A 23,798-nucleotide genomic window follows, 5' to 3' on the forward strand; every position below is an offset into this window, starting at 1 on the left:
AATGGAATTCTGATAGATATTAAGATATAAAGGCATTACGAGTCAAATTACATATTTTGTGAATGCCTTACCAGTGAAAATAAACGTATTCCCACCTAAATGAAATTCAAGAAACACCGAGCTAATTCGCTTGCCAACAACCTACACTACGCTGCGTTCAAGTGTTGTCAGTGGACGCGAGAGAACCGTTCACAACTACGCCTGTTCGGCGATGTAGGGATATGGGTTGGATTTGAACATTCCTGACAGCACCCAAAGGCAGCATCAGCTCCATCCTATCTTGCAACAGGAAAGGCTTAAAAAAACAATCAAATAATACGAAATACGAATGCACCAAGGTTTGTGAGCGTATATCAGCACTTAACCGATACAAAACATCTTTCTAAAATCAATGCACATAGCCAACCACATTTGTGGAAGAATAAATATGAGTAACATTTTCAGTCTGCATGGTGCAAATTGAAATGCCTACCACAAGGTGTCACGGTACAGACAACAATAAGGCGAAGTTTACTCACACCAACTACTATACTTTCCTCTTGCTGCATATTAACAGCTGTACAATGATGATAAAGACAATATTTGTCTGGCATACACGCGTATGTATTACAAACCTTAAACCTACAGGCACTCTTTTCCTTTTCACTGTGGTTATATTTATCATACATTTAAGTCTCATCATCAACTAAGAGGGAGGGGTTACCAGTAAAAATCCCTTTACCTCTGATTATCTGCCATTTTCTGTCAAAATTCGGACATAATGTCCGTGGCCCAACTGAGCAAGAAGAGTGCATGTTGTCACACATCACTTTGTTGCTCACCGCCTCCAGAGCGCAACAACACGTTGAAACTGAATTTCAATATCGGCGTGACCGCTTTTCGCTCATTGCAGGCCACGCCCCCTCTCCTCCTCGTTCACCAATGGAGGAACGACTATACCACCTGTGTAGAAACATCCATCCAATCAGCCATGCAATTGTCGTTTCCTTGTTTATCTTGCCTGTGCGGCTGCTGCAGACGGCAGTAGTACACCAATCTCTTTAAATTACGAACTTTGCCAAACAGGATCGAAACCTGGCACGTCCAAGAAACGTAGCTTCTTTTTTTCTGTTGTCAGCGTAGCCTCAATTTTGACCTGACATCACAGGCATCTGAATATACCTTAGAGCGCAAGGTTACAGAGGATTTCATTGGGTGTTTTGACTGAGAGGTTAAATAGAGCCAGCCTCTTGCACGCCTAGTTTTGTCACTCTCCCACGCAAACTTACCTGCACTAACTAGAAAGTCCAGTTTCTCAAGCTAGTCCTAGAAAACACCTGAGAGTCCTGTAGGCAACATGGACCTGGACAGGTAAGACAAAGTCATTATTACTGCGAGCAGTAACGCCTGTCAGTTTAACTTCAATTTATACGTGCTTAAAACATTTCGTATGTCTTTGGTTTCATAGTTGTTTTACACATAGGCATAACAGGCTTTCTCATTGAAAAAAACCCTACATCATTTCTATAGTTGCCTTCAACATCTATTTGATTAGGAGGAATTTCTATTGGTATAGATTCCATTTCAGAAATATCCAAAATGAATATGCTGGTAATATCATAGTGATTGTGTAATAGGAGAACCATTACTGTAATTTAATGAGGTCTTGTTAAGCGTTACTGTTTTTGTATGCACTATAATTATTACAAAATGTTTTGTTTCACTATAAATATATATGTCTGTCTGTATGTGTGTTTGTGTAAATATTATATTGAAATATTGTTCAACGTGTGCCCTTCTTACATCCTCTTTGAATGATGTCTCAAAAATGACATATTTAGAAATAACTCTTATGTCAGCTTTCTGACATTTTCAGAATTAAACCAGTACAGTTGAGTTATTTAAATGTGGCATACAGGAGTGAACTTACATTAACACACACGTACCGGGCAAATGAAGTTGACGTTTGGTGAGAAACAGCCTGGGGCAGACACGGCGGCTTGGCAGCCGCGGCTTCTGTTAATGACACATTGGCTTTGCAGTAACAACATGGCTTGTCGTCTCTTCCCATTACCCCCCCGTCCTCCCAGTAAACGGCTGGTGGTGGTGGTACCCAACGACGTGCTGGTGCCCTCTCGCAGAGTGCCGAGCAGCGAGGACGAAGCATGGAGGAGCTACCTGGAGAACCCGCTGACCGCTGCCACCAAGGCCATGATGAGCATCAACGGAGACGAAGACAGCGCAGCAGCACTGGGACTGCTGTACGACTACTACAAGGTGTGGAAAGCTTGACATTGCAGCCAATGAAATTATGATATAATAAAGACAATTTCCACATAATGTATTCAGTATGTTTCAGTTCAATTTTTTTTAAATATTTGCTATAACCATGTCAGGTTCCCAGAGAGAGGAGATGTGCCTCAAGCGCTGTTAAACCCACAGAGCCTCCTCCGATTGGGCCTGAGAACGGCGGTAACCTGGAAATTCTAGATTACCATCTTCAGGCTCTCAGATCCATGCCCGTCAACCTCTCCCTAAACAACAACACCGCTGCAGAACATCAGGGCTCCAGGTATGGAGCCACCTGCCTCGCAGGAGACCCCAGAGGAGGAGATTGTAAAGGTGGAGGTGGGGCGGCTCTGGCTCTGGTCAAGACAGAGGCCCAGACATCTGGAGGGTCGTACCGAGAGGAACCCAGAGAGGAGATGAGGATGGCTTACGAGCAGAGCCACTATGATTTGTCCCGCGCCGGGTGCTTGAAAGATGAACACAGAGGCACTCCAGACAGCACATATGAGGACGCTGTAGAAGGAGAGGTGAGACTTGTTATACATGAAGGGTGATGTCTTGCTTTGTAAACCGGGTTCACGTTTGCTCCATAAGTGACAGTCCTGTGCATTATATGTCGCATATATTTTCTTTAGCAGATGTACCACAGGAGTCCCTCCTCAGGAGTTGATGAGTCCCACCACAGCCCACCAACGTAAGTTAAAAACTCACAGATGAGGGAAAACATTAAACATCCATATGCTTTGGGTTCATTCCTTCTGAGCAAGAACTCTCTCTTAACCTGGGTCACATGAATATAGATTCATTTTTTTAAATGAAAGCCTCAGTCATTTCCCAACATAGCTGGGCACTGTAGTTTTCTTTAGCAAAGCTTACTCACAGGAGTAAGTGCTGTTTGTGGGGGACTATTTTCAGTTGGATTAATGCACATTTGCTGTAGTGAGAATTTACTGTAAGGCAGTCAAAACTAAAAAACTAAAATGTGTGTGTGTGTGTGTTCATGGTCATGGAGGAACATATAAGCCAGTGCAATGATGTGTTTTCTTTTTATTTCGGTCAGAGCGCTATGGCACCAAGGAATAAGATACACCACGATTTGGATACACACATAATACTTGTTAGTAGATACAGTGATTGTTGGTTTGATCTTTTCATGGTATTTGCTGACAATAAGAAACATGCAACCAGAAGTATCATTTAGAAGTTGTGCTGTTGCATACTTTTGATAAATGTTTGTTTAGAGCCATTAGAACAAGTTCTTGCTGCATCAGTCTTCTTCTCAAGCTCAATTTACTCAATAAAAAAAATTAATAATAATAATTATATATATATATAAATCAATATTGCCCCACACACATGCTTATGTTCTCACAGTGGCAGCTTCCAGTACTGTCTGGAGGCCAGCATGTCGCTGCGGCCGTGGCAGGGAGAAGGACCCATGGCTTACCTGAACCGGGGCCAGTTCTACGCTCTGAGACTGTCGAAGGCCGGCTTCAGATCGTCCCAATGTCAGCCCAGAGGCAAAGTGCGGGTGAGTGGACCCACGCCGTCACGGGGGCCCGATGGGGGCCCGTCCAGTAATGAGCAATGCACCATGGGAGGCTCTGAGCGGCAGCGGGACAGTATTGTACAGGTGAGGGAGGGGCCGTAGTTCATGGAGAGGACTGAGGGTTCTACATTTAGCTTGTTGTCGGGTAGCGTGAAATCTTGTTACACTCTGAAATGTAATATAGTTTTTGATTCATTTTGACTCTGCTTGGACCTGATTATACTGTAATACATTTTGTATATCTTCGTTTCTATTTCAGAGTGTTATCATGGTCGTCTTTGGGGAAGACAAGTGCAGAGACGAGCAGCTGAAGAATTGGAAATACTGGCACTCCCGTCAGCACACTGCCAAACAGAGAGTCCTGGACATTGGTAAGATGATTATTGTCATCAAGTCTGCCTGATGGGGGGTTTGCAGGTGGAACAGGAAAAGGCCCAGATACACACTTAGATATAGATATTTAGACACCTAAGCTCCACAAAACTACAGAGTTAAAAAAAGGAGAGCGTAAACAGGTGGCAAACCTGCAGGAGCCTCCTCGAGGATCCTGCCACATATCCCGAGGTTAAACCCGACTCAATTTGAATAACTGTCAATCCTCGATTCCCACAGGAGCGCTGTGAATAGACAGCCAATGGGTTCTCATTTGCATAGACGTTAACAGGAGAAATAGGCGGAGGCCTGGACTGGAGCCATATCCTGTACCATCAGCAACAGACAGGCCTCAACCTGTGGTTGGAAACTCAATGGAATGAGGCAGAGATGTCAGACACCATGGTGGGTTTGTCTGTGGCAAGTTCATGCCAGCATCATGGTCAAATCTGTAACCTAACGCGTGTGGGTGGGAATAAACCTATGCGATGAGACGTTTTAGGAGGTAACAATAGCCTTATGGCATTCTTTTTACTAATTTGGAACTTGATTTGTTGGCAATTTGGTTACACGGGGGAAAAGATTATGCCAGATTATGATATAGACACTGTATGTGAGATAAACTTAAAAATGAATGCGTTGTAAATTCAACCAGTGGTTTCTAACCTTTTAGGCCTGTGACCCCTTATAAAAAATATATATGAGTATCTGAGTTTTGAGCAGTTCCACCAGACTCTCAGGTTTGTTTAATTAAATGAGGTGTTCAAGGGCCAATATCGTTAAAAAAAAAAGGCAGAAATTTGAGAAAATGTAAAAAAAAAAAGAAAAAAAACTAATACTAGTGGACTAAACTGCCCAAAAGTATATAAAGTAGTAGTTCCACCATGGCCAGTTCCAACAATAAAATGCTAATCATGCTTAAGTGAGTCCTTAGGGATTTAAAATGTTTGCTTTGTTGCTTGTAATGTAATATTTTTTTGTTGTATTGTATTTTTGAAAAAGCCCCGAAATGTTAAAATTAGGTCCGACACAAAACGCCCACTGAAACGGTTTTCTCTGATCTTCACTTTGCATCTGCAGCCGACTACAAGGAGAGCTTCAACACGATCGGGAACGTGGAAGAAATTGCCTACAATGCCGTCTCTTTCACATGGGACGTCAGCGAAGAAGCCCAGGTACAAAAGCAACAGAGGAAACGGGCGGGGCGGGGTGCTGTTTTAAGTCAAAGCAGGAAATGATTGAAGCAAGCCAAATGACACAGCGAGCACTGTTTGTTCTTCTACCTTCACTTCACACCCACTCAAGCAGTTAACTCAGTTTTGCCATATTTTTTCTTTCCTTTTGTCAGTACGAAACTCACAGCCACTTGTGGGGGAGTTTGCTCCATGAAACCACAGAATAGTTGGAGCATATGCCCCCCCTTTTGTAAAGGTGGAGTTGGATAAAGACAATTGGCAAACAAGGTTTAAACACACACACACACACACACACACACACACACACACACACACACACACACACACACACACACACACACACACACAGCAGCAGCTCACCCTCGGGGTGTTTTGGGCCCAGGAGGAGATTGTTAATGAGAACTCCACAAACAGCCTCATTGTAAGAGAGGTAATTGCAGCTTCATGGGTTTGTGGATAAATATTTACTGTTTGGCATAAACCTTCATTCCACACTTCCTTGTTTTTAGTGTGTCCAGGTTAGAGATGCACCGATGCTGGCTCAAATAGCTGGATCAATTCAATACATTTATATTATTGTATTTATTTACTACATTTTGTTTTACAACGTTAGGAAAGCAGTGGTTAAGTCAAGCCTGATGTTGCCTCTCACAAAAGAATACGCTTGTTGTACACCTGACCACAGTAATGCACAATTCTTTTGAGAAGGTACTGCTGACTTTGTGTAGATGGAAAGCAGCTACAGTTAAAACATGTACTTCTACACACATTCCATCTTCTCAACACTAGTTGTTGCAGCTTGCTATGTTTCATCAAGCAGCTCTCCGGTGATGAGGGGGAGGGATCCTCCTGACTTCTAGCCCAAAACACTTGATCCTACACTTCCCATAATGCAAGTTGCATCCTTTCAGTAGACACCCTCTGAATGGTAAACCGCCACATCCTTTTATTTCGATGACTTTTCATCTAGTGTCATCATATTTGGTTTCGAGTGAAATGTCTCGACAAGTATTGGATGGACTACCATCAAATTTGGCATAAAACAATGAAGTTCCCCTCTGGATGAAATAGCTGTGGTGACCCACTGTGCACTTTACAGTCATTTGTAACTCAATCTCATCACCCATTGGCTATTGGTCTGATGACAATTTAGCCTCTGGGGGCAAGGGCCAATATTCCTGGGGTTTCATCAGATACCCTGACCAAGACTTCCTTTTCCGTGCGGCGGTCGTTGTTTACACTCCGATTAGCAACTTGAGACGTGAGACTGGAGCTGAGAGACGACGTCTAACTTCGGATTGTTTCACGAGTAGCCAGTTAACAAGCACAGGTTTAAACTAATAAAGAAAACAAAATCATTGTCGGTGGATTCCCATATTGCATTTCAGCCAATGCGCTCAGCCACTGTTGCTCTCCGCACAAACCTTTTAACCCACATTGAACCAAAGCACGATCGGCCAATCGGACTACGATAGGAAACTAGAACGCTTCCGATACCAAAGACTTGTCCCGTTGATTCTGCATTCATATATCGGAATCTGTTTATAGAGATTACTTGTAACTAACATGGCAAGAGAAGGCTAAAATAAAGAAAAGTTCCCTCTCCTACGTTCCTAAATGCCCTCCATCCCTTAAGCGTCACTCATGTGGTAAATAGAACAGTTCATTGCACTGAATATCAATGAGATCATCTTTAATATTATGATAGAAGTAAAGCCTCACCAGAGTATTCCAGTCTTGAATGCTGGTGGTTGAGCAGGGTGAGGCTCTGGGTGTGTTGATTGTGGATGTCAGTGCTTGGCTATGCTGTCAGAAACCAGATGATCATTATCAGCCTCGCTGCTGCACACTGACGCTCCTCCTGAGCCCCCACACAGGACCAGAGCCTGCTGGAACGCATGTGGAAGAGGTGGAGGAAGAACACCTGTGTTATTGTGAGGACGTCTGTGTGCTCGCATGTCGCTGCTGTCGCGTCTCTTTCTCTCTGTGCCACCTACACATTTAGGTTCTCCCAAACCTAATTGGATGTCCAATCAGGCTCTGAAGACGCTGACGTGCAAAATTGTTATTTTTGGATCAAATTATTCTTATTTTATTTTTTTGGCCTGGCTCTGCTGTTGCCAAGCAACAACCTCATTGTAATGGGAGCGTGGAATGTGTTTGCAGGGGAGATGAGCTGCTTCCTGCTGCATGACTCTGTGTTTTTTGGTTGTGTTTGTTTGTTTGTGCCTGGTTGAGAGGATGGCACCGAACAGCCACTTACCGGTGCCCTCGTGAACCTTTCTCTTTTTAGGAAGGCATTTGAAAGTTCAGTATGTGCACACACAACAAGCCTCCTACACACACACACACACACACACACACACACCCACACACACACAAACACACACACAGATGCTAGCAGCAACACGTCCAGTGCTTCTGGAGGAAATGAAATGGCTTGGGTCTGTGGAGGTGTGAATTTGTGGAGGTGTGTAGGAGGCTCAAGTGTGCTTCAGGCCTTTCCAGCAATCAGCCCTCACCTCTGCAGGTTCAGGCACGATGCAGTTGACGCCATGTAGTGGGAACATTCGCTGTTGAGCCGCGGTGAGGAATCTCTACCGTTATCCGTCTCCGCCGACCTGTTGCTCAGGCTGTCGGACCTGTTCAACAGGAGTTTATGTTGGTTCAGATGTTTTGGCATCATCATTAATCATAGCGGGAATCTGTTCCGTCATGCAGCCGAATGTGCAAAGACAACCATTAGTATCATTAAAAGTGTAAACTTAATGGTTTAGATAAGTTTTGTGACTGTACTGGAACTTGGATGAAATTTTGTGAATTTCCTTTTTTTTCCTCTCACAAGCTTTTAAATGATTCAGCAGCTCTGCTGCATTATTTAGCTCCGAGACAGCGCGATGTGGTAGCGAAGAGTAGTTCAGTGTTTCTGCACGCCAAACACACCGTCTTCTAAATCAAGAGTTCATTGCAGTTCATCCCATTTAACAGGTGCACCGTGATGTATCATCTTTCACACGGCTTGTTTTAAGTCACAGAACTCCAGACATTTTCTGACTTCTTTCTGCTTCCTAGGTCTTCATCTCTGCGAACTGTCTGAGCACAGACTTCTCTTCGCAGAAGGGCGTGAAGGGGATGCCTCTGATAATCCAGATCGACACCTACAGCTACAACAGCTGCAGCAGCAGGCCCATCCACAGGGCCTTCGCTCAGATCAAGGTCTTCTGCGACAAGGTGAGGAAGTCCTGCTGGCACAAGTCAGTTCTCTGGTCTGCTCAGCAAAGAGCGGCTCAGTACGACTTTGATCAACTTTTCTTTTGTTTGCTTTACGCTGGCTGTCTTTGAGCAGACTCTTGTGTTTTCTGTCCCGTCAACGCCTTCTATCTTTCTGCAGGGCGCTGAGAGGAAGCTTCGAGATGAGGAGAAGAAGCAGCTCAGGAAGAGGATGAAAGGTAAAAACATTCTTTCTTTTTTTTTTTTCTTACTTCTTCAGTTTGGCTAATTAATAAAATATGAATTACATATACCTCACATGTACATCACGTACAGAAATAATGTTTGTGAGCTTGATTTGAAATCAGTGGAAGTGAATGGAAGTGGCAAAAGACTCAAAAGCCAGCGAAATGCAACCAAAACCATATCAGACCTGCACTAGGAGTGGTTGCCTGGCAACAGATGCTGAGTTCACACTCTCGCTCTGGTTTAGGGAAAAATGGCAGCGCAGGGCTGACCTCTCCCTGCAGGAGGGCTGACAGCACGCTGTTCAAAACCATGATGGACCTGGACTCCCAGCCTGTCCTCTTCATTCCTGATGTCTACTTTGGAAACATGCAGAGAGCCGGGCAGGTGAGGGACCCCTCCCTGTCTCATTGTCTAACACGCACACGCACACACTCAGGTCCTACAGTGTACCTCATGTTGCCTTTCTACTCCATTTGCAGGTGTTTGCTGTCAACACTGAAGAGGGCAACAGAGATGGGTGCGTATCATACTGTCCTTTTCACACCTTTAATGATCTCCATGTGAAAAATCCACTTGTTAGAGTTCCAGTAATTTTCCCTTTAAATGTTGATGATGATGTTGACGACGACTGTGTGTGTTTCAGAAGTGTCCTTGTGAAAAGGACGTCATCTGCCGCTGAAGAAGACGTCCGTCCACCTCAGCCCAAGAAGTCCAAAGTGGAACCGGAAAGGAAAGGTTGGTAAATGTTGGTTTGTCTGTCATTACAGGGTTTTGGTCTCATACAGTATAATGTAACTGAATGGATTTGAATGCCTTGTTTATTCCATTCCCTCATCAGTTCTGCTGTATGTGAGGAAGGAGAGTGATGAAGTGTTTGATGCCCTAATGCTGCGCACCCCAACCCTAAAGGCATTGATGGAGGCAGTGAGTATTGATGAGCTGCTTTACTCTGAAACAATACAAACACAAGGAATAGTAATGATACATTTCGTGCCTCATGGTGCTTCAACATGTTAACAATGCACTTGTTTTCTTCTCTGTGTTTCACAGATCTCAGAGAAATATGCAGTACCTCTTGCAAAGATGGTCAAAGTTTACCAAAAAAGCAAAAAAGGGTGAGTGAGTCAAACTATTGAAACAAGACTAAGAGTGTTCAGCCACTGTGCGGCTGTACAGAGGCACCGTGGGGCTGAGCTACATGCTAACGTCTAAGAGTAGACTTCAAAACAGTTGTTGAGGCACTTCACTAAAAAGCAGAAAGCCACCACCTCACAGTGGCAGGGGGATCACCGGAGACATTTCTTGTGGCAAAATATTATTTTCAGGTGATTATACACGATAGAAAACATATTTAATAATGTTATATTATTACCAATACTACCCCTAAATGCTACACACTGGCCCCTTTTTAAATAGTTGTGTAGTCTTGACCAAAGTGATGGGCCGAAATGACCATAACATGCAGATTACACGCCTTCAAGTAACCCAGGCGCTCCTGACTGTTAACGTGTTTGGTCTTCCTCAGGGTCCTGGTGAACATGGACGACAACATCATCCAGCACTACTCCAACGAGGACACCTTCATCCTAGCTATTGACGGCTCAGCAGAATCTTTGCGCGTCACTCTGTCAGAAATCTGACCGCTGTCGGCCACAGCGCTGTGCTCACCAGTCGTCGCGTTGTCGGGCAGTGGTGATCCCCGGCTTCAGCCGCGCCATGTGCAGCAATTGTGAACGCTGCTAGCAGTATTAGACGATGGCGCCAAAATGTGTTCCTTGAGGGCGGCCGCGTAGTTCGGCTAAACTCCACCAGGCAAAATCCACCTTCACCTCACCTGCTGCAGTACCCGCTTACTACACGACCTGCTGTAGGAGGTTTCCATCATTTGGACACTTCCATGATATTTCCCGGGTAACTACCCGCAGAAGTCTCGAGTAGCCGATTGGAGTTAACTTGTTAATACTTGGTCCTTCAAAAGAGAGGCCTTTATCCAGGTCACCTTAAAGCACCCAGCCAGCCTCCTGTGGTTTCACAGGAAGAAGACGACACAGCGTACAGTGGTCTTATTGAATTAACAGCAGGGACTGCTGCTTGCTTCCTCTGTGCCGTCTGCCTTCTGTCCCGTTAGCCCTACTAGTGGTGGAAGCTTTAAAATGACTTCAACTGATGTAAAGTTTCTTGCTTCAAAGCAAGTCAATGCAACATTTTATGCTGGCACTCAACATATCAAGGTACATGGCTTATTGTTTTGTATGTACATAATTCTTTTTTTAGATGTGTCTCAAACTGCTGTCATGCCATGCTTCTAAGTCAAAATGAACTTGCTCTTATCTTTCTTGGTTGTCCATCTTTGTTTAATTGATTGGCCACATGTACTGCAGACTAAGTGATTCCAGTTGATGCCAGTGAAATATCGGTTATCCCAGATAGTGATCACATGCTGAGACACCATTATGGAGCCAGACAGTGAGTCTCCAGGATGCTGTTAAACTGTTTGGCTTCCTCTGTGCATGTGTTGATTGTCTTTCCTTCCACTGAAGAGACTGTAGTCATTAGTATATAGGACATTAGTGAGGGACTTATGGGGCCCAACTGCTGCATCCATTTACACAATCCAATGCTTATTGCTCTTTTCCAACCCACTGCCTGTCTTCACCACACTGATCCTTCATTTACTCCATGATGTACAGTCTTTTGAATGAGTCAATAAATATAGTTTTATAAGCAGTCACTTGTCTTGCTTTTTACCACTTTCTGATAAGGCACCCTTTATAAAGGCTTGTAATTAATGGCTTTATTAACAGTTAATAATCAGCTACTAATATTTATAAATCATGTAAACCACTAACAAGAGCATATTTCTGGTTACCAGGTTAAAAAACCCACTGTGGTTGTTTTTTATCCATTATTTTTGGGAACAAATGCAATTATAAATGCTTAATATGTTCTTAATGCAGCCCAACCTCTGGGTTTTTAATTTTCATAACCTCGAAACCCAAAAGTTGTTATTATTCATGGGTTATTCCTCACCTGGAATGTGTACAATGGTACGATTTTAGTATCAAATGTCAAGACAAATGATTTCAGAGAGCAGTTTGTGACCAGCGGAGGCAACAGCTACACACAGTGATAAGTACTCAGATGCAACATGATGCATTCAACGATAATCATGTTTACATGTCGGTGCCCTAATGTTCACATTCATTTGTATCAGACATAAAATGTGTCATACATAATTATTAAATCAGATGAGCTTTCAAATTCTGTGGAGTTCGAAAGACAACAACGTATAGACATGACAAGTTATTCTAAATATATATATATATATATATATATATATATATACACAGCTCATTTTTAGTTTAAAGCCTGTGTTCCATTTATAGAAAAAGCTGTATCAGTTACACATGTAGTTATTGTATATACAAACATTTTATAGGACCTCCACAGAAATATATCCTTCTTGAAGTCATAGTACAGTATGTTGAAATAGTCATAGTATAGTAAGTCAGGAATAGGTCACAGTATATTATGTCAGAAAGACATAGTTTAGTTAGTATGTTAGAAAAAGTCCGAAAAAAGTCATAATATAGTGTCAAAAGTCATGAAAAAGTCACAGTATAGTGTGTTGAAGAAAGTAATCGTAAAATGTATCGAAGAAGTCATGGTCACGAAAAAAGTTATCATGAAAAAGTTATAGTTTAGTACGTTAAAAAACGTCATGAAATAGTCGCATAATATGTAAAAAAGTCATAATATAGTATGTCAAAAAGAGTCAGAAAAAGGCATAGTATATTATGGTGAAATAAGTTATGGTGAAGTATGTTCTAAAACAGTCAATTCCTAGTATAGTATGTCTGAAATAAGTGATAGTATAGAACATTGAGAACCTCATGAAACAGTCATATTCATGTCTGACATGTTCTACAGACTTCTTCACTTGGTTTTGTTGACATATTATTAAACCTTTTGAATGACTTTTTTGACGATCATCCCGTTATGTTTTTACTATACTAAGATTCTTTGACACACTTTGCTATGAATTTATGCTACACTACACTATGATTTTTTTTAGATACAACATGACGACTTTTTGACACACCATATGTTATGACATATCATATCACGGCTTTTTTATGATTTTCTATGACATCCCAAACTATAGCTTCTTTTAGGACTCCTGACTGTTCATGACTGTTTTGATATACTATACTCTGGCTTTACATTACTGTTCATTGATTGCTGTTGTGTCCTCCCTTGTACAAAGGAATCGCATAAACTGACTTCAAGATACTGGGAATTATACCAGCTGAAATGGAAAGATTAAATATGTCTGTTATTTGTTCAGAGATAAATGGAATGCTTTAAAAAGAACTAATCAGGTTTGTCTGCTCCGGTTGATTTCCTGGTATACATCAGGAGTTAAACACAACTTTTAAATCCCATCTATAATTTCTGAAAACATTTAAAACCGCTGATTGAGATTTTTAAATTTTGACCCACCCACATCCCACTTTGCTGACTCATTCATCATCTTCAGCTGCTTCACTGAAGTGAGGAACCCGGGTTAGCGCCTTTCAGCAGCCAGCATTCACACCACTCTGTGAGGACCACAGGGCTTTAGATGGAGGATGAATCTTACTGACTTCGGTGGTTCCATTACCTTTTCTTTTAGTGAAATATCTCAGTACAGACATTCATGTTCTCTACTCTTCATGTAGCACTGTTATTAGCTCAATATTTACCAGCATGTTAGCATGCTGACATTAGCATTTAGCTCAAAGCTCTCAGTGAGCTGTTAGCATGTCTGTTGACTTTAGTTTTCTCCGTTACTACGAGATATCAACTGCAGCATGAAGTAAATCCTATTTATCCTTTATATGTATATATATATATATATATATATATATATATATATATATATATATATATATATATATATATATATATATTAATATGCTTTTCCGAGCCATGCTCTTGACTCGACAGAGCGGTTAGGCCTACTGTGGATAAACTTTACCAAATAATTCATTTCCATTCAGCATTTTGGAATGAATGACCAGATTTCAGCGTTACTAAAACTAGAAGCAATAGAACCAAAACTGTTTTTTTGAGGACAATATTCATTGTCTGTCAAACATGCTTATCCTCATAAATACCTTCTGGCTTAGAATGGTACTGAGTGGGTTTTAGAACATGTATGTTCTCATATGTCTTGTTAGTTATGGGCCAACACATCCACGATACAATATATATATATATGCAATAAGTTAATGTAGGCTGAACTTTATCGGCCACACTGAAGCCACAATATTATAATTAACCAGACATCACATGAATGCTTGCACACAATAAATTGTAAATTTAATTCTTGCTTTTTAAAGTTGACCAAAATACAGAATCCCGTGTTCCAAAACTGCAGTCACTAAATACAGGATACCATACAAAACCTACAAAATGCAACAATTACAAACATTTTGTTCAACAGATAACAATTGTACAGTATAAATGTATACAATACTGTTTTGTTTTTATTTGGCACTTGACCACAAGATGCTATTTTGTGTTTTAACAGAAATGTTACACCTGACGTAACTTTTAAATTTCTTTTTTTTTTTTTATAGCTTTTTTAAAAAAAAAAAGAAGAAGAAACAAATCATAAAAATACAATAAAAGCAACACATGGTGACAGTATCATTGCAGTAGTTGGGATTCTCGGTTTGTTTGTCTGCATTATCTTTTTCCTTCACAAAAAACAGCAGTTGTTTAGTAAAACATTCAAAGCTTTTCTAATTGGAAAATGATGCAACAAGTGAGAGGGCTCCGGTACATTCGGGGGGGGGGGGGGGGTGAACTTTCTTAAAAACCTCAGGGGGAGCTTCTTTTACTCTTTTCTTTGACAGCTTAGTGAAGGAAAGAAGGAGGGAGATAAGGTGAGACCATCACTGATACTGATGTGTGACCATGAATAGCGTGTCATGTACTGTACGTGATGCTGTAAACTGTAGATTCTAGTTGATTGAAAGTGTGCTGTAGAATCTGGATTCACTCCTCAGTGTGTGTGTGGCCCGGTTACAGACACGATTATATGGTGATTTAAATATTGAGCTCAACTGAAAGAGAGAGAGAAAGTTGAGAGTCAGCTGTGACTACCCAGCAGCCCCATTAAACAGCGTTGTGGTGCGCGGTGGTCTGTTTCTACAGCTTCTCTTCGTTCCCCCTCCATGACGTTATTCAGGTGAACCATCAGCTTTGGCAGTCCATACGCGCTCAATAACACTGACTACTGGTAGCACTAACGATGACGACACTAACGTACAGAAAGCCAGCTCAGGGCTGCACGGGCAACCGTTGAGCCACTGAAATCCATAAATACACACATGCGCATAAGTCACATGCATACGTGTTATTTAGTCGATGCACCGCTGCACCCGACTGTTCAACATGCGGTGTTTAAAAACAGCGTGTCTCTGTTCTTCACACTATAAAGGTCTGGTTTGCATGCTTGACATCCCACAATACCTTAAATCAACCATTTCTTTTTTTTTGTATGATTTCACAACATTTGTTATGAACTGAGCGATCTCAACGAGCTTTACAAATGTAGGTGCGCTTTTAAAATATCTACACTGTACTGAAATACTTCAAAGACTACTTTTCTATTCTCCTGGAGCTAGAGCGCAGTAATACACCGCCACAGGATCAGATGGTGGGTAAAGGGATGCGCTTCATTCTTTATCACATCAGTGAGACGTCACACAAATCTAAACTACTGATCAGGGCACGTATGCATAGTAGCATAGTATTACAAGTCACATGTCATTTTGTCCCAGCACAAAATAAGAAACAAAGTCTATCGAGTTTGTAAGATGCACAAACACACGCACACATTCTCACAGTAGAAAAGAGGAAACGGGGAAAAAAGCAGTACTCGCTCTGAGTGAAGGACAAACTTCACAAGTCCTCTCTGCAGATGAAATAATCTCACCTACAGTATGTCCTGTTATTCAACACCATCGCGTATCTCTCTCTCTCTCTCTGGTGTTGTCTCATGCACACTCTGTCTATGATACACATTAAAGAGACTGAGGCTCTGTGTCGCCCCGGCTGGAGCCTCAAAGGGGCTCAGAGAGCCAAGCAAAGACACGGATACAGAGACTCCACTTTAAACTGTATGTACACAACCTACTGTCGACCCTTCTCTATACTCTGACATGCCTATGGGAGAACTGAGGGATCCGGGTCAACTACAATCAGTGGGGGTGTGAGGGTTTGGGAAAGCCTTCAGGTTCAGTCTTTGTTGGGGTTTGGAGGGTTTTGATAAAAAGCTGGAGAATTTGGCTCCTGTGCCCATCCTTGATGTCCTCAGTGCATGTTGAAGGCATGTCGTCTTCATCGTCAGCTCGTCATTCTTCATCGTCAGTCTGCTCCATAGTGGAGAGTTCGGGGCATGTGGAGTCCCTCAAAAGAAGCACTGTGAGGAGACGGAGGGAGGGAAGTGAGGTGGTTATTATCACATGATGACACGATATCACACAAAACAACAACAACAACAACAACAACATGGCATATTTGTTATTACATTCATCTGTTGAATACATCAAACGTTTTCAGTTGAAATAATTGAAAATATCAACATGTGTTATTAATAATTGTTTCCAATTTACTGATTTCTCAAGATTTGTTCTGGTCCGGTCCAGGTTTGGTCAACGTGCACAACATGCTTTATTCTGAAAATCTACCGAGTGAGACTGAATAAACAAAACAGCTGAATCCCGGACAAATAAAGGTACATTTGTAACATTTATGCGCATACAACTCCAAATTAACCACAACATAGTCATTTTCAAGCATTTGCAACATTAGTGGCCTAATATAATCAGAGACTCTAAAGGGAGCGATACCACGGGAGAACCGGTCTGGAATCATCTCTGACATCGATATGTCAGCACAACTAATCAAATAATTAAGCAATTACGATTTGAGCTTCCCACGATGAAATGAACACGATCGACTGCGATAATACAATTTTAAAATGCATCGCTCATAGAAACTCTGCACTTCTTAAACGAGCAGCCAGCCACCAGGGGGCGATACAGATGTTTTGGCTTCACTTATGAGGAGCTGTGATGCTGCTGCACACTCACCCTGCAGCTGCGGTCCAGCGTAGAAGACTAATATACTGAATACAACTACCTTTAGCTTTATGATTCACAAACCTCTCTCATCTTTCTCATGATGCCAGCACCACGAGGTAGTCTCAAGATAACGAGATCATAAAAACCTGACTAAGATCAGCCACTGATGGATGTTCCACTACAGAGAGAGAGGTGACGTTCCTTCTGTTCCAGTCGATAAACTAAAGAAATGCTTGTTGACTTCAGGAGACGGCAAACCTCTAAACAGCTCATAAACAAAACACAAATTCATCTTTTCATCTTTAGTGAAGAGTTTAGATTTTAATGCTGGGGTTCTTTACAAGACTGCCAAACACAGCACTTCAGACTCCTACACACGGGGGCTCTTCAAAAATAAGAAGCTGCGTCAGCAACTGCTCCAAAATAAGAGGCCACCTCCTACAAAGTCTCTCATGTCCGTCCATGAACTACAAACAGTCACAAAGCCAGTGACATGGTGGATGACCTCTCCCACATGCTGCGGTGCACGCAGCCTCTGAACAGCTTCCCTCCTGCCTGGAACAACACCAGAGGACTCCCAGGAACTCTCACCTCCATGAACTGTGTTACACGTTGCAGGTTTCAAACAAAGAAAAGAAAGAAAGAAGTGTGAAGATAGCGGGTGTGAAGCCTTACAGGTTGTGTTGAAGCTCTCAGGTATTAGAACTGCCCGGCACTGCTGGGGTCGCACTGCAACAGGCGGACGATGGAGGGGTCGCTCTTGGCCCCTTTGATGAACTCCTCCAGAGACAGCTTACCTGAAACACACAACCCCAAAAACATCAATGAGCTCTTTCTGTTTACCTTTGTTCAGAAAAGAGAAAACGACAACAATGGCAGAAATGATGGGTGTGTTACAGTTCTTCACCAACTGTGTTCCTGGTGGATCTGTTCTCTGATTAGCTGGTTTACTCTGTCAAACAAGGCTTATATCCTCTGCTTCATAGGCTACCTCATGCTGTGAGGAGGACCTGCCCATTGTAGTGCAATTCATTGGGGAACTGGAGGGGGGGGGGGGGGGTTGCTGCTATTGGGTTCGACCCGGTTAAAGGTTTTGAAAGAACTTTAGTGAAATGATAACAGATGATTGTTCTCACAACCACTTTCGGTGCATCCTAACGATGTTCCACTTCCCGCCAACGGGTGGCGGTGTTGAGGCGGCTCCTCTCTCTCGCCCCGGTGAAAAGACTGGGTCTGCTGTCACTTTCTCTCTCTCTCTCTCTCCCTCCCTCTCCCTCTCTCTTTCTCTCTCTCCCTCTCTCCTCTTGTGCTACATCTTCTCCTCCTTCCCAGCACACTAATTCCTCACCCCCGTCCATCTCTCTCTGTCATTCCTCCCATCTCAGGATCACCACTGGAGTGTTGTAGCTGTATGAATGGGCTCTCTGGGTGTCTACAGTGCATTAGCGTATGACTAATATTGCTGGTGGTACGTGAGGTTTGCTGTCGATGGACTGCTGCTTCAGGCTGGACTACAAGTGGCTCTGCGACGGACAAACCAGTGACAATGACGACAGCAACCCGGTGGCAGTGACAAGCTGTTCAATACATTTGCAACTAAAATGCCTGCTGTGTCACTAAAACCCATAAATCTATCGTTTAATAGACCAAATGATATCATTTTCCTTTATTATAATATTGGTGTTTTGGTGCAAGCAGCAAAAGGGAATTTAAAAAGCTTTGTATGTATCCAAGCATCTTCAAATACCTGCTGGTGTTTTCAGCCCAGCGTGATGTTTTGGAGTTACAGTTTTCTATGACATCCCACACACACACACACACACCACACACCACACACCACACACCACACACCACACACCACACACCACACACACACACACACACACACACACACACACACACACACACACACACACACACACACACACACACACACACACACACACACGAAACAGCAGCGGACGCGCTGAGCCTACCGTCTCTGTTGGTGTCCATCTGCCGGAAGATCTTCTCCGTCCTCTTCTCGGGTGTCGACTCGTCCTCGGGCATCTTCATCACAGAGGACACCATCTTATAGATCGCCTACGGGGGGGACACCAGGGAGGACGTATCATCAACGACTGATCTCTGAACGGTTTATGTTCTACACCCACTATATCCTCTATCTGGCTGTAACCACAGAGCTCACTTCCTATATTTGAATGTTGTATGTTGAACTCATGGCTATAGTGGATGAACCTCACTGGGGTCTAAGGAGGGAGATTCACATGCACCGTTTCATCTTTAAAGCCATTCTTTAGAAACTCTTTGATTGCATCTGTGAAGAGCTTTCTGAGTTTCTAACAGCTGATTATCAAGATAGATGGTTTCTGAAAACCTACTTCTTACTCAGCAATGATAGTCATAAAGGAGCACACTGTTGGCCCACAGTTAGAACAGTTGTTATTTCATATATGAGAGGTTCTGTATTTTTAAGATAAACGTACATTTCTAATTGCTGCCTTCATGAAAAATGGAAGAGTTTTAAACAGTCATGCCTCTCTGATCCTCTCTTAGTGTGCTGCTCTCATTACAGTGCTTGTATGCCAATCTCAGAACACATCGGCTATCGGTCTGACTGCTATTTAGCCTCGAGGGGCAACGGCCAGTATTTGTGGGGTTCCGCTGTAGCCAGGGGACATCCAGATAACGGATATCTGGGCCGAGACTTCCTCTTCCCCGGGCCAGTCATTGTTTCCAGTCCAATAAGCAATTTGAGACGGGAGACTGGAGTTGGAGAGACAACGTCTCTGAGCGGATCGTTTCACAAGCAGACAGTTTATTTTTTAGCTAATAAAAAAGGGAAATCATTACCAGACGATCCTCTTTTGCTCTCCACGCGGACCGCTTACCTGCTCTAACGTGACGGTCAATACTACCCGGACTACGAGAGGAAACCAGAACACTTCTGGAACCAAACTCTTGTCCTATTGCGTTCACATGCAGATATCTGTTTGTAGAGATTACTCGTATGCAAACTATGACCGCATCAGGTCCAGACTAAGGATGCACTGATCCAACGTTTTCTCCCAACAACAAATATCTGCCGATGTAGAGTACGGATGCCGAGTACTGTCTTAGTATGCTTTCTGTTTTTGAGCCTCCCAGCTAAATTATTTCCCAAGATTGTATAACCGGAGTGATAATACACATCTTGAATTTAAAACCTAAGCTCATTTTTCCCACATGTGGGTTTCATCTGGATCATTTCTGTTTTATGAGGTCGGGGATCACTCAGGCACTAAAAACTGAACCGACTGCCGACCATGACTTCATGAATGTGACTGATACCTGAAGAACTGAAGTCTCTGCTGTTAAAGAAAGAAACTCAATCTAATATGGAGCGGTCATAGCACTGATGCCGGCCCCTCGTATCTGAGAGGTGCCTCCCCATATAATACATATAAAGACTAGATTTTGGTGGCTGAGGTGGAGACGCACATACACAATCCCTCACACACTATTTATCAGTGTTGTGTCTCCCCTGCTCTCTGGAGCATCGCAGTGTGTTTGGCAGTAAACAGTGAAATCACAGCCCACTCTCTCTGTCTCTAATAAGGAGGCGGATTTGAGGGGAATGGGATCTGACATGTGAACAGAGGAGGGCTGATTGTGATTACAGTGCAGCGGGAGCTTTAAATAGGTGCCGGTTATGCCTCCTATTACACAGTAGCAGGGCTGCTCGGCTCCTGGGTCGACGCGGAGCGGAGGAACCAGCAGCAGCCACGGTTAATATACGTCTTCATTGGCTCTGTTACTAAACAAAACCCTTCAAACTGCTGGGAGCGTTTAGTACATTTAGCCAATATTACATGTTGGGGATTTAGCTGTTGGTCTAATCCAGAGCAACGCAGTGGAATGAGATTACATTTCTAAATCCCCAAATTACAAGCAACCAATAAGAAGAGAAGCGATCTGCAGCTTAAACCCTCTCAATGTTCCCACAGCTCCCACCACAGAGACGCTCATATTCCTCTGTGCCATAGAGCTCCACTGCCGTCCACTAACCATTCAAAACACACCAGTGAGTCACACTGTTGCACTGGCTGACATGTTCTTTCATTAACGAACACACACACACACACACACACACACACACACACACACACACACACACACACACACACACACACACACACACACACACACACACACACACACACACACACACACACACACACACACACACACACACACTAATAGTAATCCCACATACAGTGTCCTGCTGCCACCAGGACTCACTGGAGCATCAGATGTGAGATGTTGCTACTCTACTAACACTCTAAAGCCATTTTCACGTATTCAAAGTGGTTCCTTTGTTTAAGCTACATAACTGTGGACACTGCTTCACAACACTATAGGAAGCAGCCTAGTGGGGAGTGTCTGTAAGTGCATTTAAAAACCATGACAACCAAGATGGCTGACATTAGATCAGATGCAGACAACTTCTACTTCTATGACTTATGTAGCCACTAAATAGGACACAATATTTCAACTACAAATAATTACAATTTGAATATAAATATATATATATATATATATATGTCATTGTCATGAAAACCACAGCCCCAACAAATGCACTACTTCCTCCTGTTTCAGCAACCGTCGCTAAAATGAACGAGGCTTCAACTATATATTTTGACTCTTTGACTAAAAATTCATGTCTTCAGTAGGAACCAATGGGCCTGGGTGCCACAGACAGTATAAGGAAGTCAGAGAGTCAGACGGGTGCTAGCAGTACCACTGTGTGACGGAGAACTACAGTGGCCTTCAGGCAGCGTAAAGACGCAAAAGGCTCTCCCGAGACCCAGTGTTTGGTTTGTCTGTTCTGGGCTCCTGTAGAAACACGGTTGTTCTCCCACTACCAATGAAGATATGAAGGGCTCATTCTAATCTAACGAAAACATCTTAGGTCGTAGTCTCAGGTGGTTATTAATGTTATTTTCCAATACTGCTGATTGAAATGCTTCACACTGGCCTTTAAAGAGAGACAGGAAGGGAGTGAGGGAGGTCCACTTGTCACAATCAGTCAGCTTTCAAGGAATTTGTCTTGATGTTTTGTTGCAGAACAATAAACAGAGAAAATAAAAATAAAAGAAAGAACTGTAAAAGTTAAAAAAAGACAATATAGAAATATAGAAAGTGGCCCTGCAGTAGACCGCAGCCGTACACAACGTGCACACAGTGTCTCCCCTCACTAACAACAGATGAGTACGTTTCATCTGTATCCTCCTGAGCAGTGATCACTTCCTCTAACCTGCTACTCTGCTGTATGAATGCTCTCGCCCTCCTGCTTTTTGTCAATGGAGACAAAAAAGTTCCCTGTGAGCCCGTCTGCTCGGCTGATAGCGCCACGTTTCAGATAAAAAGGTAGACAGAGGTTAGATAGCAACTATTGGTGAGCAGATTAGACAATTTCATCTTTCTTTTGGAGTTCAGATTTTGTCGTTATCTGAAGAAGATGAGCCGGGCTGGCCGCCATCCATCTCATTCAATTACTCCCACAGCAAGGCTAATTATGAGCATCACCAGCATTTACATACTCTCTGCAGGAGAGACCATTAGCTAGCTGCAGTGAGCCGCAGCTCTCTGTCACTACGGCAAACGGAGGGTTGTGAGTAGAAAACATGGAGACCGCTGTGCTTTAGTAAAGCATTCGCAATTGACAATAATACTGTTGTGGGGCACACTATATCTTACAGAGAGAACAAGTTGGGTAACATGCAGTTAAATCGTGGATAAAAGAGCTTTATGGCATTTCAGATGAGGACAGGGATGCACACTACTACAAAACAAGATGGCGACCTCACAAAAGGTCTAGGTGCAGTGATGCTTTGAGATACATGCTAACATTAAAAAAATCCAACTTGCTCACAACGACAATACTAACGAGGTGATATTTAGCAGATAAAGTTTACCATATGAGTTTATTGTGTTAGCATGCTAACATTTGCTAATTATCACTGAACACAAAGTGCAGCTGAGGCGGATGGCAATGTCTTTCATTTTGCAGGTGTTTTGTCAAACACCAAAGCATTGACCTGAATATTACGAGATTAATTTGGCAATTATGTTGATCATAGGAATCATAACATCGACCTAAGAGTCGGCGAGACATTTGACTCAAAACCACTACTGTCAGCAGGGTTCATCTGCTGGGGAGCATGCATGTCTGTACAAATTTCACAGCTGTTGAGAGATTTCAGTCTGAATCAAAGTGGTGGAGACATTGACTGAAATGTCCATGCTCATACTGTGGTCAAATTAGCATAAAGGTCAACAATGTGGAACAGGAAAGTCCACTGACCACTTGGTTCTCACTTCCCTCAGCCTAAACTGAACATGTGCTACATCATTAACAACACTAAAGCTTGTGAGTATTAGGTTGGCTTTCGGGGGATGACGTTGGTTCGTCTGGGCTTCTGGTCCCCAGATACGCACCAGAAAATGGATGGATTGAGCTTCATGAGATCCACCTGCCAATGTGCTCTCTGACGTCGCTGAAAGCAGATGCTGTGATCACACTAAGCTGCAGGCTTTACTCAAAGACTCTGAGCTCAGGCATCATTTTAACTCCAGCAGTCACTTTGCAAAAGTCAGCCTGGAAACTTTTCTCTTAAGCCTGCTTTCTCTCTGCAGAGGTGGGTGGCTTTGAGCCGGCCAAATGCAGTAGATGGGGGGAGTAGATGTGCTTCTGTGTGTCTGAGACAGAGAGACGGCCCTGGGCTGTCTAAACTGCACTTCAGCCATGATGAATGCCACCGTCTAATCTAATGA

General features: G+C 42.9%; 2 protein-coding genes across 8 annotated transcripts in view; one reads left to right on the top strand and one right to left on the bottom strand.

Moving 5' to 3' along the window:
* The first annotated feature begins 1,049 nt into the window (after window positions 1-1,049).
* On the top strand, window positions 1,050-11,573 carry LOC306699998 (grainyhead-like protein 2 homolog). Of its 4 annotated transcripts, none has more exons than XM_079164858.1 (15): window positions 1,050-1,350; window positions 2,070-2,256; window positions 2,376-2,795; window positions 2,904-2,962; window positions 3,643-3,901; window positions 4,077-4,188; window positions 5,270-5,364; window positions 8,458-8,616; window positions 8,777-8,834; window positions 9,089-9,228; window positions 9,324-9,361; window positions 9,491-9,579; window positions 9,683-9,768; window positions 9,895-9,959; window positions 10,370-11,573. In XM_079164858.1, the coding sequence occupies exons 1-15, from the start codon at window positions 1,337-1,339 to the stop codon at window positions 10,482-10,484; spliced, it is 1,896 nt and encodes a 631-aa protein (XP_079020984.1). In that variant the 5' UTR covers window positions 1,050-1,336; the 3' UTR covers window positions 10,485-11,573. The 4 variants fall into 4 exon arrangements, with proteins under 4 accessions (XP_079020984.1, XP_079020985.1, XP_079020983.1 ...); XM_079164859.1 differs by having other exon boundaries at window positions 1,051-1,350; window positions 3,643-3,799; window positions 9,488-9,579; XM_079164857.1 differs by having other exon boundaries at window positions 1,051-1,350; window positions 2,907-2,962; window positions 9,488-9,579.
* A 2,610-nt stretch (window positions 11,574-14,183) lies between these two features.
* ncalda (neurocalcin delta a) overlaps window positions 14,184-23,798 on the bottom strand; it is a 60,401-nt gene continuing 50,786 nt past the window's right edge. For all 4 annotated transcript variants that reach the window (XM_079165064.1, XM_079165066.1, XM_079165065.1 and 1 more), the window contains 3 exons: window positions 18,959-19,064; window positions 17,658-17,779; window positions 14,184-16,318 (listed from right to left, as the gene is read on the bottom strand). In XM_079165064.1, the coding sequence (XP_079021190.1) occupies window positions 17,682-17,779; window positions 18,959-19,064 (204 nt within the window). In that variant the 3' untranslated portion in view covers window positions 14,184-16,318; window positions 17,658-17,681. The remainder of the gene's footprint in view (window positions 16,319-17,657; window positions 17,780-18,958; window positions 19,065-23,798) is intronic.

This window comes from Pholis gunnellus (genome assembly GCF_910591455.1).
Source record: "Pholis gunnellus genome assembly, chromosome: 8".
NCBI classification, from domain to species: domain Eukaryota; kingdom Metazoa; phylum Chordata; class Actinopteri; order Perciformes; family Pholidae; genus Pholis; species Pholis gunnellus.